Consider the following 16770-nt stretch of genomic DNA (forward strand, 5'->3'; position numbering starts at 1 on the left):
GAATCAAATATCACGTTTGACGGGAGGGACATGAATGAATTCCCTGAATGAAAGAGTCAAACTGCAGTTAAAGTCCACCATTTAATAATCTGGCAAATAATTCGACTACAGATGTCCATGTAAACACAGTCACATTGTCCGCGGTGGTTGTGTGTTTTGACTCTGAAACTCAGCGCGCCCAAATAGACACTCCCACACCCTCCCTCTTTTCTTCCTCCGACACTCCCCCCTAAACAGAGCTGGACACGCCCACTTTTCTGACTTTTTCCAAAGTAGAGGTGTGAAAACACCCTGCTGAAACGAGGGGGTTTCATGGCCCTTTAATGATGTTCAGCACTGTTGAAGGTGAAATACCCAAATGTCTTCCTCTCTTTCTTTGAGGATCATTGTTTTTAACATTTCAATAATTTTCGAACACATTTGTTGTCAAACTGGCGATCCTCGACCCATCTTTGCTCCTAAAGGATTAGACCTTTCTTAGATGCTGCCTTTGTACCAAATCATAATTACAATCACCTGTTGACATCACCTGTTTCAACTCACAGCATTATTTACTAGCCTAAACTGCTCCTGCCTTAACTTGTTTTGGAGTGTGTTGCAGGCCTGAATGACAGGAAAGGACGTATATTTACTGATGAAATGAAGTTGACCAGACAAAACATCAAATATTTTGTGTTCATGTTGTCTGCAATGAAACACAAGTCAAAGTTCATTGGGATATCACTGCTTTCTTTTTGTCTTTGTCTGATTTGGGATTGTAAGCATCCATCATTGCTTTAAAACACCTTCGTTTTTACAGTCCACTCTGTATATATAAAACCATCACAATACGTCCATCTGGGAGATCATCTTCAAAAGTACTTCCAATTATTATTATTATTTTTTTTATCAAGCTGACACAAAACCCCTCAGTGCCGACGGTAGACCGAAATGCAGACAACAAACGTGTTTCTGAATGTCTCCAGGTGATGTGGAGCGAGCTGAAGTGGAAGTAAAACGAAGCGAAGAAAGAAATGGAAAAAAGACAAATCAAAGCGCAGAGACAGCGTTAGCAATGTTGCCCATTTTCCCATGATCCTCTGTGGCCTGGTGCAGATGGTAAGAGGAGGGGTGGGAGGAGATGCTATTGTACACCAGAGCCCATATTATTATTTGGAGAGTTGTGAATAACCTTCATCATCCTCATTCCCCGTGCGTGAGTGAGTGAGTATGTGTGTGTGTGTGTGTGTGTGTATGAGAGTATGTGCCTATGTGTGCACATGAGTGAGTGTTTGAGGGACTTAGCAGAGAGTGTGTGTGTGTGTTTGTACATGAGTGAGTGCGTGCATGAGTGTGTACGATATCGCGAGTGTGTGAGTGAGTACGTGCGTGCGTGCATGCGAGTGCATGGGCATGCGTAAGTGTGTGTGTGTGTGTGTGTAGGCGAGTGCATGCGTGTGTGAGTGTTTGTGTGCGAGTGTCTGCATGTGCATCCGTGCATGAGTAATTGTGTGAGTGCATGTGTGTGTTTGTGCTTGTGTGAGTGAGTGGGTGCGTGTGTGCGTGAGACTGCATGTGTGTGCATGCTTGCACATGAGTGTTTATGTGAGTGTGTGTGTGCATAAGTTTGTGTGTGTGAGTAAGTATGTGTTCATGAGTATGTGTGTGTGTGTGTGTGTGGGCATGCGTTTGTGAGTGTGTGTTTGTGTAAATGTGTGTGTGTGCAAAAGTGAGTGTGTGTGCTTGCATGAGTGTGTGCATGCGAGTGCATGCATAAGTGTGTGCATGTGAGTGTGTGCGTAAGTGTTTGTGTTTGAATGTGTGCATGAGTGTTTGAATGCGTGTGCGTAAGTGTTTGTGTGTGTGTGAGTGCTTGCATGAATGTGTGAGTGAGTGTGTGTGCACGCGCGTGTGTGCATGCATGCAGGTTTGTGTGAATGAGTAAGTGTTTGTGTGTGTGTGTGTGTAAGAGTAAGTGTGTGTGTTGGTGATACTCTGGCCCTGGTACTGTACCGTCCTGCTGCTGCCGCTGCTGCTGCCGCTGGATCTGCTCCCCCTGTCTGTGCCTCTGCTGCAGGTTTTTACGCTTGGCGTAATCGTGGTCGAGTGGAGTGACCGCATACGGGGGAGAACTCGCACCTGCCGCGCCGTCGCCGGCCAGTGAAGCTCCTGCAGCCGCCACTGATGCTGAGCCAGTCATCGCTGCCGGACACGTCATCACACCGGCCGAGGACAGAGAGTCTTCATCATTCACAGACAGAAGCTTTTCCCTGTATGCACACGAAACATTGATCTTAAAAACTGCTCAAATTTCCACACTGCTAAAAGTCCCAGAACAGGTAGATCTTAAAACACTCAAAAAAACAAAAACAAAAATTATTAGAGCACTGTCTGCTGTTAAAAATAGCCTAGAGCGCCATTCGCTGCCAAAAATTAGCCTAGACGGCTGTTTGCTACGCAAAAAACTAGCCTAGAGCGACATTTGTCTGCTGATGAAAAAAGCCTAGAGTGTCCTTTTCTGTAGGAATGAACCTAGAGCACCATCTGCTGTGAAAAGCTAGCCTAGAGCTATTTAGTATAAACAGCATCGCAACATCTGCTATTAGCCTAGAGCGTCTGCTATTAAAAACTAGCCGAGAGCGCCATCTGCTGGTAAAAGTGTTCTACAGGGCTGTCTGCTTTTAAAAACTAGTCTAGAGCACCGTCTGCTGTTAAAAACTAGTCTATAGCGCCGTCTGCTGGTAAAAACTAGCCTAGAGCGCCGACTGCTGTTAAAAACCTAGCCTAGATTGCCATCCGCTGTTAAAAAACTAGCCTAGAGCACCGTCTGGTGTTAAAAAACTAGCCTACAGTGCCGTCTGCTGCTAAAAAGCTAGCCTAGAGCACAGTCTGCTGTTAAAAACTAGCTTAGAGCGCCATCTGCTGTTAAAAACAGGTCTAGAGCGCCGTCTGCTGTTAAAAACTAGTCTAGAGCGCCATCTGCTGTTAAAAACTAGCCTAGAGTGCCATCTGCTGTTAAAAACAGGTCTAGAGCGCCGTCTGCTGTTAAAAACTAGTCTAGAGCACAGTCTGCTGTTAAAAACTAGCCTAGAGCGCCATCTAATGTTAAAAACTAGCCTAGAGCGCCATCTGCTGTTAAAAACAGGTCTAGAGCGCCGTCTGCTGTTAAAAACTACTCTAGAGCGCCGTCTGCTGTCAAAAATCTAGGCTAGAGCACCGTCTGAAGTTAAAAACTAGTCTAGAGCGCCGTCTGCTGTTAAGAACTAGTCTAGAGCGCCGTCTGCTGTTAAGAACTAGTCTAGAGCGCCGTCTGCTGTTAAGAACTAGTCTAGAGCGCCGTCTGCTGTTAAAAACTGGTCTACAGCGCCGTCTGCTGTTAAAAACTAGTCTAGAGCGCCGTCTGCTGTTAAGAACTAGTCTAGAGCGCCGTCTGCTGTTAAGAACTAGTCTAGAGCGCCGTCTGCTGTTAAAAACTAGTCTAGAGCGCCGTCTGCTGTTAAGAACAAGTCTAGAGCGCCGTCTGCTGTTAAGAACTAGTCTAGAGCGCCGTCTGCTGTTAAGAACTAGTCTAGAGCGCCGTCTGCTGTTAAAAACTAGTCTAGAGCGGCCGAAAGTGCCATTCAAAACTATGTTAAAAATGTAAGAAATAATCCATGAATCACAATACACTGATTTATCTTCTCAGGCCTTCGAGAAGACCATCAAGCACATTTTTTTCTCTATAAATTATTCAAAACAATACCAAACGTCCATTGATGTCATATGACTTGCAATCTTACTTGTCGCTGCTGGTTTTAGGCGCGGTCTTCTCTTCTCCGCGTGCAAAGGGTCCAACCGCCGCTTCGGTGAGCAAGCAGAAGAACAGATCATAATCCAGTAGCTTCGTCTCAGCCTGCTCACCAGTATTTTCCACATTTTCCAGCAACTTGAGAATGGTGGCGCTTAGGCGGAAAAACAGCTGGCAAAACCAAAAGAAGAAACACAATCAGACAAACAAGAGAGTAAGAGAAATATTTATTTCAATAGAATTCATTCATTCATTTTCTTCTGCTTTTCCAGGGCTGGGTCATGGAGGCAGCAGTCTCAGGAGAGAACCCCAGACTTCCCTTTCACCAGACCCTTCCCTCCAACTTCTTCAGGGGGATCCCAAGGCGTTCCCAGGCCAGCCAAGAGACTTAGTCCCTCCAGCGTGTCCTGGGTCTTCCCTGATGCCTCCCACCAGTGAAACATGCCTGGACACAACCACCTAGGTAGGCGTCCAGGAGGCATCCGAAACAGATGCCTGAGCCACCTCAGCTGACTTGTCTCAATGTGGAGGAGCAGTGGCTCTACTCTGAGCTCCTCCCGGGTGACAGAGCTCCTCACCCTATCTACAAGGATGTGCCTTGCCAACCTGCTAAGGAAACTCATTTCAGCCGCTTGTATCCGAGATCTTGTCCTTTCGGTCATGACCCAAAGCTCATGACTATAGGTAAGAGTAAGAAAGTAGATTGACTGGGAAGTCAAGAGCTTTGCCTTTCGGCTCCATCTTTACCAGTGAATCGACCACATTACTGCTGCCGCCGCACCAATCCGCCTGTCAATCTCACGTTCCATCCTTCCCTCACTCACTCCTGAACAAAACCTCAAGATACTTGAACTCCTCCACCTGGGGTAAGAACTCTCCTCCAACCTGGAGATGGCAAGCCACCTTTCTTCGGTAGAGCCTTGGACTCGGAGGTGCTGATTATCATCTTAGCCGAACTGTTTCTCATCCCAGAAACTGGCTCTTGGAACATGGAACTTCAATAACATCTCATTTCTTAATAAAACGTATCAAAGTTTTGAGTGTTTTGAGGCATATTTAGTGTATTCTGACTTAAAGTAACCTCTGATTAGCTATTTCAAAGGTTACTGAAGGTCAAACTATACAAACTATGCTTCTAATTTGACTTTTGGCCGATATGTAGATACAAACACCTATTTTGCAAGAAAAATGTCTTGTAAGCACTAACCATGTCTATCAGTGCTCTAGATCTGCCGCTTTCAGACTGTTGAATAATTTTATTTCTCGCATGGGCGTGATTATGCATTCACAATGGTACGAACCATTAAAGAGGTGGCCATCTATTATTTTAACTGTTACTATTATTATTTAAGATCTAGATCAGAGAGAACTATTTCTCACTATTAAAGGGCTGACAATAGAGTCTATTTTAAGATATGGGATTATTGTTTGGTTTGGGAATCTGACAGTAAAAATGAAAACCCAAGTAAATAACTATAGGTGGGCATAGATATTTTTTTTTTTTTTAAATCTAGATTAATCTCAGAATTAATTTAGATTAATCTAGATTAAAATGGCTCATTTGAATTCTGCCGAAGGCATTCAGAATATGTGCGCTACCCAAATAATAAATCTTTGAGAACGGGTATCTCAAGCCAGGTGGCGCATTAGACCAGGGGCTCATCTCCTGTTTCCAAAATGCATCACAAACTGCTTGAGCGACTGTTCTACTGTGATAATTGGTGATGAAAATAAATGATGTTCAATAAGATGTGCTTGTGTTTACTCACTGTTTATTCAGATAAACATGAATGTTGACCTATGGGCTAGAGATCTGCGCGGGACTAAATTTTGAATCCCGCTCCCGCCCGCCAGGTTTTAGCCCTAACCCGACCGCTCCCACTTATATTAAGAATTTGTTGTCCCGCTGCCCGACCCGCCCAGTTTTCTGGCCGCCGCGCCCGATCCCGCTAAAGAGCGGGGGAGAACAAAACCAAAAAATCACCCAGCTATACAGTCCAGACAGCCAAGCTGTCTGTATAAACACACACACACACAGCACCAAGCACACACACACACAGACAAAGCTCTCGTGCGCACTAACACACACACAAGCACCAAGCAGACACACAGGCGTTTGCTGTCTCTCTCTCTCTCTCTCTCTCTCTCTCATTCGCGCGCGCACTAGCATACACACACCCAAGCACACACACAGGCAAAGCTCTCTCTCTCTCATTCGCATAGCAATATCCGTGATATTGCTAGACAGCCCGCTCCCGTCCCAAATTATTCCCGTTACCGACTGCTCCCGTGATTTATTCGGAAATTTATTCCCGCACCGCAGAAATCTGGTTGGGTCCCGCGGCGCCCGCGGGACAGCCGCGGGAATGCAGACCTCTACTGTAGGCCTACATAAGCTCCAATCAGCGATGTTTGACTACCTTAATCTGACTGAAGTCATAACTGAACTAAACAGAAATGGAATTAAGACAAGTGGAGTCTGCAGATATTAGTGCCATTATTGAAGTAAACACCGTGATCAGTGAACACAGTTATACTTTTCGCCATATTTTACGAAAAGATTCACATAGGCGGCTGTCAGTAAAGAACCGCACACGCACACACACGCGCACACACACACACACAAAACACACGCAAGCACACACATGGCAAAATGCGGAAGTTTTTTTTTTTCTATTTGGCATGTGTTATTAAATTCCATAACACTCTCACCAGTCATTACTCCTCTTCAAATCAGAAGAAGTATTTGGAGTATGAGCGGATGAATTCTGGCAGAAGATACAGGGTCTGGTTATGCAAGTATAATTTATAGATATAAACATTCTTTTGTTCCTTTTTCAATTAAATTGAGCAAGTAGGGTAGGACGGTCAAAAATTAAGATAACTGGATTGGTTGGCATAACAGAGGGCAGTGGGGGCATAATGTATTTTATTTTAATGTAATTTTTTAAATTATTGATTTTATGGAATCATTTTTATATCAGGAGGTATTTTAGGATTCGATTTCTAATGTGTATGTTTTGTTATATGTTGTTTTCTATGTACAGCAGAATGTTTTTTCTAAAACAAATTTCTCTTACGGGAGACAATAAACTTTACCTTGACCCCCGCCTGTACATCTTGTTTTGATGTACTTCAGGGGGGTCAACTATTAATTAGGGGGGTCAATCCCCCCAAACCCCCCCTATAATTTGCATTCTGGTTTTAGATCCAAAGGAGGTACTGGACAAATTCTGGGGTTTGTCAATAGTGCTCATTACAGCACATACCTCTAAGGCCTCCATGGCGAGGTCAGGAGGGTTGTGGTAGTGGATTTTGCGTGGATATCTGGCAGCCTCCTCATGCAGGTAATGAGCAGACTGGGGAGAGAAAGAAAGAAACGTTGTTGAGTATTGCGAAAACAATATTTCTTACGATATAACATTTCCCTAGAAACATGCTAAAGTCATTTATTTATTTGATGATATTAAAATAAACAGGCAAAAGATCAAGAAAAGATCGCTGGAGCGCTTTAAAGCTGTGAAGATCAGTCGATCCATCAGTGGATCACTCGTATGTCAGTTTATAGACACACCAGCTGATGTTCACAGCTTTAAAGCGCTCCAGTGTCCCTGTATCGGTGCTTACACTCAGCAAACAGCGGTGAATTCGGTGAACTAATGACCTTCATGGCCAATCACAGTCATTTTTGTTGAGCATGTGAACACAATGGCAAATCAGCGCTGTTTAAGAAAGCGCTCAAATGTTAGCAGGAAATGAACGTTACTAAAATTTCAGTAATAATTGGTCCCGAATTCCAGTATTGTGACAACACTAGGCTTGGGCGGTAATACGGTAATATGGTATACCGCGGTTCTAAAAATAGCAACAGTGTCAGTTTCAATAGCGTTATACCGTCATAAAAACAATGCACTTAAATAGGAGACAAATATTAAATAATAAATATTATTTATTTAATGCCTACAAATACGTATGCGTGATTGTCATGACGGGACAGTGGAGAGAGGGGGGGGGGGGGGGGGGGTGGGGGGGGTGAGGTGGGATTTAGAGTCGCACACCAAGTCACTTGCAGTGTGTGTGTGTGTGTGTGTAAATAAGAGAGCATGCTGTTTGTGTGTCGCTTGGTTCTCTCTCCCCCTCTCTCTGTGTGTGTGTGTGTGTAAATGAGAGAAAGAGAGAGAGAGAGACACACACATACACACACAGCATCTGGATGAGCGTGTGCTCGCTCGCTCGGGAGCGATATTGTAAAACCGCGATACCGCTCCCTTTTAAGTTACCGACCGCTCCCGTGCTTTTTTCGGAAACACGCACGCACGCACACACACATACACCGAGAGAGAGAGCGCGCGTGGTGTTGTGCGTCTCTCTCTCTCTGTGTGCGTGTGTGTGTGTGAGAGAGAGAGAGAGAGAGAGAGAGAGAAAGAGAGAGAGAGAGAGAGTGGTGCTGTGCGTCTCTCTCACGCTCTCTGTGTGTGTGTGTGTCCCGCGCAGATCACTAACACGAACAAGACAAACAGCTGACCGCGAACCTCGCATATATACGGTATTCAGTTTCTGAATGGTTTAGGCACAAGCCAACAGTTTGGTGACGCTGTCTGAGCCTTACGTCATATTTTTTTTATTATGCACGGTAATACCGGATACCGGTAAAATAGGGAGGAGGTTTGACGGCATCAAAATTTGGATACCGCCCAAGCCTGGACAACACTAATAGTTATTACTTGGTATAGTTAAAATATCGCTCTGCTATGTTAGTTATGTATAGGTTTAGTATAGCTCTAACGTCTAGTAATGTGTTTATATTAATAATTATGTTTATTTCTGAAGCACAGACACATAAATTCGTTCCACTGTATGTGAAATGACAATAAAGCTCAACTTGACATGTCTTGACTTGTATCGTCACACAATAATCGTGATATTACCGTATCATTGGGGCACCTCCATAAGTTAGCATGCGAAATAAGCAGCGAGCGAATCACCTTTTTGTACATCTGCAGGTAGTCTTTGGGCGGCTGTTTGCGCTTCTCTGCAATCTTGGCTAGCATGTAGTGAATGAGCCACTCTTCCTCATCACCGTCACAGCGAGAAGCGCTCTGAAAACACTGCGACGCCGTCTCCAACATCGAGTCTCTGCGCTCCTCCATCTGCAACCACAGGCAAACACACGCACAAACAAACCTTCAAATTTCCTGCGCCTTCAGCACACACACTCATGCACAGTCATTCTGCCCTCCTGCCTCACACGTCACACAGCTAATGTATACCCAAACATTTATTTATACACCTTATTTTTGCACTTCCAGCTAGATGCTAAATGCTTTTCATTGTCTCTGTATTGTAATCAACACAACAGATTTTTTGTGTTGTGGGCGGGAGTGGGCGTGGCCAGCAGGGGAGAACGTGAGCGAACGAAGCTAGCTCACAAAATGAGACAAACCGTGAGGAGACGCATGAGTTTATAGTTTACAAAGTTAAAATGCAAAGAAATAAATATTGATTTAATGCCCTGCTACATTTGTTATTCGTAATTTCATATACACATAACCACAATTTATATCATTATAAAAATAAGTGTGTTCATGTAAACCCTATAAATGAGGATTCTCCCTCAATCCCCGTATCCAGCAGACTCAGTGCAGCAGGTCTCCTGACCTGTCTATTTTAACCATTAGCCCTGCTGGTAATCTGGAGGATTTAGGCAAACACAGCAGCACGGCGATGTGTCTGAATGTGAACGAACTCCTGATAAAAGACAGCGTCCGCCATTCTCTAATTCTCGTGCTGCTCTCCCGACAAAAATGCTAGCAGCACACACACAGCTTTGCTGTATGATCGGCCCTGACAAGATCGCGGGGGAAAACATGCAACAAACCGCGTGGATGATGGAAACAAACGCATATGAGCTTTCATGAACGGCTAAATACTGTGTGCCCGTGGGTCCGTGACGTGTCTCACAGCTCGGGCTTGACACTGGCAGGTCTCATGAATAATTAAGCAGCCGGCTCTTCTCATAGGATAAGAAAACTCAGCTATGAATAATAATGAGAAACCGAAGCGTCATTATTGCACTTGCAGTACTGCGCTACGTCGCTGATTTTGATCCCGCCCCAAAAATCATTGTAAACCCGGAAGCTGAAATTAGCTGACAAAAGCTCAACATTATCCAGTTTCCCCCACAATTAAAGCTGACAGGTGCTAACATTGTCTTAACTGATGCTCAACACACACAAATCTGTTAATATATAAAAAAAAGTTATCCAGGGTGTCCTGAACCTTTAAAGGGGCTAATAATATCGAGCTATTAAAATAGGTTTCAAAATATTCAAACCTGCTTTTATCCTAGCTGAAATAAAACAAATAAGCCTTTCTCCAGAAGAAAAAATATTATAGGAAATACTGTAAAAAAAAAAAAAAACCTTCGTTAAACATCATTTGGGAAATATTTATATATAACAATAAATTCACAGGTGGACGAATAATTTTCACTTCAACTGATAATCGTTTTGAATAATCGTGATTACAATTACGACCAAAATAATCGTGATTATGATTTTTCCCATAATCGAGCAGCCCTAATGGCTATAAAACAAAATTGTCTGAAACAGACAGAGTACCTGTTTGGTCAAGTCTGCCGGGAGTTGGTGTCCCCACTGTTTGAGCTGTCTGGAAGCGAAGGAGTGCAGGGCGTAAGACATAGTCCCGTACTCGATCCACAGGGAGAGGTTGGAGCCGTCGATCTCCAGGGCGCGTCTAAAGCAGGTCAGCACAGCCAGAGAGTTCTTCCAGATGGGCCCGTCGCTGCGCAGCTCATTGGAGTTTAGCTTGTCCTGGATGCGGCTGGCACGTGCCAATGCCATGCCCGCCCATGAATCAAACCTACGAGAGAGACAGGCGACAAAATAAGTGAACAATCAATAAATGGATTCAATGATCTATGCTAAGCTTAGCTAAAAGTGCTCCAGCTACACCCCGAGATCAGCTGAACGGATTCATGACTCTGTTAACCAATAGGAGAGTCATAAAATGAGCATATTCGCAAAAACAAAAGTGGAGTTTACCTTTAAGCACTCGCTGAGAGCTCGTTCGACTGACCTGTTGGGAGACATGCAGATGTCGTGCATGTAGAACTTGATGGCTTTGGACTGCTCTTTGTTTTTGAAGTGATAATCAGCGAGCAGGTAATACAGCTCATTGACCACAGGGGGCGCTGGAGATGCTCCTTCAGGAAGGGCAGGAACCTTTGGAGGTAAACAATTTAAATTAATTGAATTCCTAATTTTACATTTATTTGTCACATATAGAGTCATACACAGGATGATGCGCAGTAGATAATGACAATAAGAATCTACATTTGGAGTAGGGTTGTAACAATATACCGGTATGACGGTCTACCACGATTTGAACGTGCACGATTATCATACCATGAACAATTGCATATCAACGGTTTTAACCCTTAAAGACCGAGACAGCCGCCCGCGGCTAAAAATAAGTATTGCTCTTAAATGTTTAATAACTTTTGATCCGCTGATCCGATTCATACAATTCAAAGATTGGCATAAAGAAGAGAGTCTCAGCTTTCCAGTGCTGTATCACATAACATTCGCGGCTCCGGAGGCTCCGGGATCAGTGCGGTTACGTCATCAAAATTTGACAACGCTGATTTGACAAAGAAACGCTCGTCACTGTGTCTCCGGACAAACCAGACACGATACATTGATGCATTGTCCCTCCTCCATGCCCAGATTGGTTCAAACTCGCTATATCACAACCAATAAGCATAGGTTTCGCTTTTGTTTGTGGACCAAAAACGAGCTTTTTGAACAACACGGAATGAGAGATAGGCATACATTTATGCGCGGCTAAATAAAACGCAAAAAAAAAAAAGTTTTGCATGAAATAATTCTCATACTAAGTACTTTTGCATGCACAGCAGCACAGAAACATGACAAAACAGTGACACAGCAAAGACGAACTGCTGCTCTTGCTGTTTTCAAAAGACGCAAATGAAGGTGCGGCTGTTAGTCTGCATTGCAGACAACCACATCCAAATCCATATCCACAGACAACCATATCCATGCTGGCACATAAAACCTAAGGATGTTCCATATTGAATCTAGTTTCGTTATGTAACTATTTATAGTATAGTAAATATTTATATCTATTTTTTACTGAGGATTTGCACCATGTTTATTTGGACTTTATTTGGACTTTGACACATTATTTATTATTCTCTTATTTTTTTATTTGTTCATTGTAAGTGATGTTGTTTATAGTAACTGAAAATATATTATTTGGAAAAAGTCAAATTTGCTTCACTGTTCTATTATTTTGTAACATTTGTAACATACCGTATACCGCGAAACCGTCAAACCGTGGTATTGTTTTAGACGATTATCATACCGTAAAAAATTCATACCGTTACAACCCTAATTTGGAGGAATAGAAGTTATGCAATAGCAAATAAAAGCAAATTTAAACTAATTAAAGACTTTTATTATAGAGTATGTGGTTGTAGAAAAAACACCTTTACAGCAAATAATACCTTGACTTCTAGGTGATCAGTTGGTATCAGAAGTGGCTTATATGAAAGGCAAAGGCCTCTAGATTACACTTATTTGACCACAATGAAACATGATCATGCCTTGATTTTTAATGAAGATTCTTCATCGTGAATGCCTCCTTCATATTACCCCAGACATGCTCAATAATGTTCATGTCTGGTGACTGGGCTGGCCAATCCTGGAGCAGCTTGACCTTCATTGCTTTCAGGAGCTTTGATGTGGAGGCTGAAGTATGAGGAGCGCTATCCTGCTGGAGAATTGTCCCTCTCCTGTGGTTTGTAATGTAATGGGCAGCACAAATGTCTTGATACCTCAGGCTGTTGATGTTGATCATCCACTCTGCAGATCACTCACACACCCCCATACTGAATGTAACCCCAAACCATGATTTTTAATTCACCAAACTTGACTGATTTCTATGAGAATCTTGGCTCTATGCTGGTTCCAGTAGGTCTTCTGCAGTATTTGTGATGAGTGGGATGGGGACTGAAGAAAAGGCAACAGAAAAGGTGTGTAAAAGCGCTCATACCTTTACTGCACCTCCTTCAATATAGGCAGACACGTCGTCTATGGAGAGCGTTGGGCCGTCAGTGCGCGGGATTATTCCAGAAAGTCTTTTGAGCAGGTTGGCGAGGTCAGCAGATACAGTGCTGGTCTTATAGCTGTCAAACTCTGGCATGGTCTTGGGTTTGAAGTACTCAAACATGAAGACGGCTTCTTTCCAGTGAAGCTCCACCTAGATCAGAGACAGAGACAATACAGATAGATTAATGCAGATTGGTGCAGTATAAAATGATTAAAAAGTTACTGTTTGTACGACTTGCATTATTTATATAATTTAGTATTAATTGTATGCTATTTTAGCTTTCGTTTTTTTGTTTTGTCACACATTTTTGTGATTTGAGTATTTTTAAAAAAGGGACAGTTTACTCGAAAGTGAAAATTCTATTATCATTTACTCATCCTTTACTTGTAGCAAACCTGTTGGACTTTATTTATTCCGTTAAACACAAAAGCAGATCTTGTGAGCAGAGCTAAAAACCTGTAACCATTCACGTCCATATTATTTGGTTTTCCTACTACAGGAGTCAATAGCTGCAGGTTTAAGCTTTCTTTAACATATTTTAATTAGTGGTCAACAGCAGAAAGAAACTTAAAAAGGTTTGGAACCACCTGAGGATGAGCAAATACTACGTACATTTGAATTTTGGGGCGAACTATTCCTTTAAACCAGGGATCACCAAACTTGTTCCTGGAGGGCCGGTGTCCTGCAGATTTTAGCTCCAACCCTAATCAAACACAACTTAATGAGCTAATCAAGGTCTTACTAGGTATACTTGAAACACCCAGGCAGGTGTGTTGAGGCAAGTTGGAGCTAAACCCTGCAGGGACACCAGCCCTCCAGGGCCAAAATTGGTGACCCCTGTGTTAAATATTAAACTTGGATCTTTATTTTGGTAATTTCATCATTTTAATGCACTCATTTGACATTTAAAACAGCAAATATTTATAATTTAGCTCATTTCAATTAGCAATATGAGTTTAATATTTAAATGTTATTATTAATTTATTATAATTTTTATTATAAATATATTTAAATTTTAAAATATGTATTATATTTTAAATGTTTAGAATTTTTTATTTTATAATTAACATGCCTGTTAATTGAGAAAACTGAATCTGCTTTGAGTATTTCTTACTAGGAAAAAAAACTAGTTTTATTTTTATCATATATATATATAAACCTTATAATATTTAACAAAAATTACAAGAAATAAAAATACACAATAAATAAAAAAAAATAGTATCACTACTTCTGAAAATATTTAAATAAAGTATATTTTTCTATATACAAAATTATTAGCTTTAAGTTTTTTGGTCTCATTTTACAATAAGGTTTCATTAGACAATGTATTAACTAACATGAACTAATTATGAACAGTACAGTACTTATTAAACAGATTAACGTTTACTCATGCATTATTAACATGCAAATGCTTGCTTATTAACAGTAGTGAATGCACCGAGAGCTAACAATGAACAACTGTATTTTTATTAACCAACGTTAAACAACATGAATAAATACTCTAACAATATTGTACAAAACACTGTACATCATTATTTTTTCATGTTAGTAAATGCATGAACTAATACAACCTTACTATATAATTAAATACCCAATTTGGTACATTTCTAGCATTTAATTTCTACAATACAGTACAACATTGTCTTTGAAAGTGGGGTTATGTTAACTTTTCTCCTTCTCTGTCTGTATGTCAATGTGTAATATGGTGAGTTTGGGGGGAATTTGGGGGAATTTGAGCTGATTTCCTGTCAGTCTGTGAGTGAGAATACAGTCCTTTTTGTCCCTCACAGGAATAACAGTAATCTGAACACAATAGCAGAGGTGTAATGTGTCCCGCGCACTCATCGTCAAAGAAAAAAAACATGACAAAAGACTAAATTATCAATTGGCACAAAAGGCAATTCCCCCACTGGCATCACGACAGCTTTATGAGCTCAACGAATAAAACAGGGCAGACAATTTGTTCTGATTAGTTTTGATTAAAAACACTAACAACACCGGATCAGACCAATGAAACAACATGGTTAAAAGAATAAAAAGAGGTTATACTGATAATTCATTCATTCAGAGAAAGAAGAAGGAATTCATACAATCATAATGAGTTATGAACATAAACAAGCGTCTTTATTCAGGAAATCAGCAACCTAATTTGTTTGTAATTTGTCCTGATTCTGAGTCTGAGGGTGCTTTCACACTTGGTTCATTTGCCTGGACTGTACCAAGTTCGATTGTCTCCACCTGCCACCTCCTCGGTTGGTTTGTGTTCATGTCTTGAACAGTGATCTGCAGAAGCTGCTTTTGGAGGAGACAAGCAGACATCACTGTGTATCACTGTGTTTGCCCTGGCTCAGTCCCGCGCGTGTCACCGAGGTACGAAACGTGACACACACACACACACACACACAAACACAAACACGAAAGAACGTTATGAAAACGATAGTTTGTTGTACAGTTGGCAGTTCACTTCCGTGATTTGGTACGATTGCATTCACATCAGAAGTGAACCGTACCCCAGACCACCTCTTTCAGGCGGACTCGGGTACGGTTCACGGGTGCGCACCCGAGTTCAGAAGACACGTTCACACTAGCGAAACGTACCCAGGGCCGGCGCGTCCAAAGAGGCGACCTAGGCAGCCGTCTAGGGCGGCAGTATAGAGAGGGCGGCGTCTACGTCTAGTTATGTCCGCGACACCTCCCTCACCACCCGCGTCCTCAGATATATTCGCGCATAGACGATAGAATAGAGAGGGCGGCGTCAGCGTCACCTCCATCAGCACCCGCGCGTCCTCAGTTATATCCACGCATAGGGCGGCAGAATTGAGGTCCACGACACCCGCGCGTCCTCAGTTATAGCCGCGCATAGGGCGGCAGAATAAAGAGCGCAGTGTCCGCGACATCTCCCTCCCTCAGCACCCGCGCGTCCTCAGTTATATCCGCGCATAGAGCGCCGGAAAAGAGGTCCGCGACACCTCACTTCATTTTCATAACCGGTCACTTTCGTTTTCACATTGGGGTTGAGGGCGGCGTGATCGTCCTCTGCCTAGAGCGGCAGTTCAGACTGCTCCGGCCCTGAACATACCGTACTATGACGTCAAACGAACCCGGCTGTGGACCCAAAGTGCTAATGTGAAAGCACCCTGAGAAGCAGTACGACTAGGCCTGACACAATAATCAATCTATCGTCTTATCGCATAGTGACCTCAGTCAATATATCGCCCATATATAAAAACTAATTCTACCAACATTTGAGCTGATTGTACAACATCTCCATCTCTATCGGAGGAATCAGTGTCAGCATGGTAAAAACACTACAGTATTTACTATAAATTAATAATTAATAATAATAATTCATTAATATTAACTATGGATTAATAAAGGGACTAAGCCGACAAGAAAATGAATGAATGAATAAAGTACATAAGTAAATATGTAAATAAATAAACTAAATAAATGAATGGATGAATAAATAAAGGAAGTAGATAAGGAAGTAAATAAGCAAAAAAAGCAAGAAAAAAAGCAAATAAATAAATACAAAAACAGATGGGTGGCTGGAAACACGGACGAAGAATTTCACTTGCTAACAATTTGCCATTTCTATTGCTCAGACCCACAGAGTTCAATACAAAGTTGCTAGTTGCCTGCAAAAATCCCGGGCGGCATCTCAAGCACACAATCCGTTTCCTCCAGAGACACAGAAATAAGCGCAGAGCAGCTCCTTTGTTGTTTCGGTGGATGTTTTGGTACAGCAGTTCCTGTGTATTGAGCAGTGCGGCATAATGGGAGTGTGTGTGTGTGTGTGTGTGTGTGTGTGTGTGTGTGTGGGTGGCCAAATGATCAATGTGACTCTTGCT

At 42.3% G+C, this 16770-nt stretch overlaps 1 protein-coding gene across 8 annotated transcripts in view; it reads right to left on the reverse strand.

The window, feature by feature from the left end:
• The window catches only part of cabin1 (calcineurin binding protein 1), a 155250-nt gene that overhangs the window by 103851 nt on the left and 34629 nt on the right, over positions 1-16770 (reverse strand). For 4 of the 8 annotated variants that reach the window (XM_073911254.1, XM_073911252.1, XM_005167346.6 and 1 more), the window contains exons 21-27: positions 12863-13069; positions 10865-11010; positions 10387-10648; positions 8752-8916; positions 7036-7125; positions 3759-3937; positions 2119-2249 (exon numbers count right to left, since the gene is read on the reverse strand). In XM_073911254.1, the coding sequence (XP_073767355.1) occupies positions 2119-2249; positions 3759-3937; positions 7036-7125; positions 8752-8916; positions 10387-10648; positions 10865-11010; positions 12863-13069 (1180 nt within the window). Of the gene's footprint in view, positions 1-1992; positions 2250-3758; positions 3938-7035; positions 7126-8751; positions 8917-10386; positions 10649-10864; positions 11011-12862; positions 13070-16770 lie in introns of all 8 variants that reach the window. The other 4 variants (XM_073911250.1, XM_021478506.3, XM_009304316.5 and 1 more) reach the window with 1 other exon arrangement.

Source organism: Danio rerio, chromosome 8, assembly GCF_049306965.1.
Source record: "Danio rerio strain Tuebingen ecotype United States chromosome 8, GRCz12tu, whole genome shotgun sequence".
NCBI lineage: Eukaryota > Metazoa > Chordata > Actinopteri > Cypriniformes > Danionidae > Danio > Danio rerio.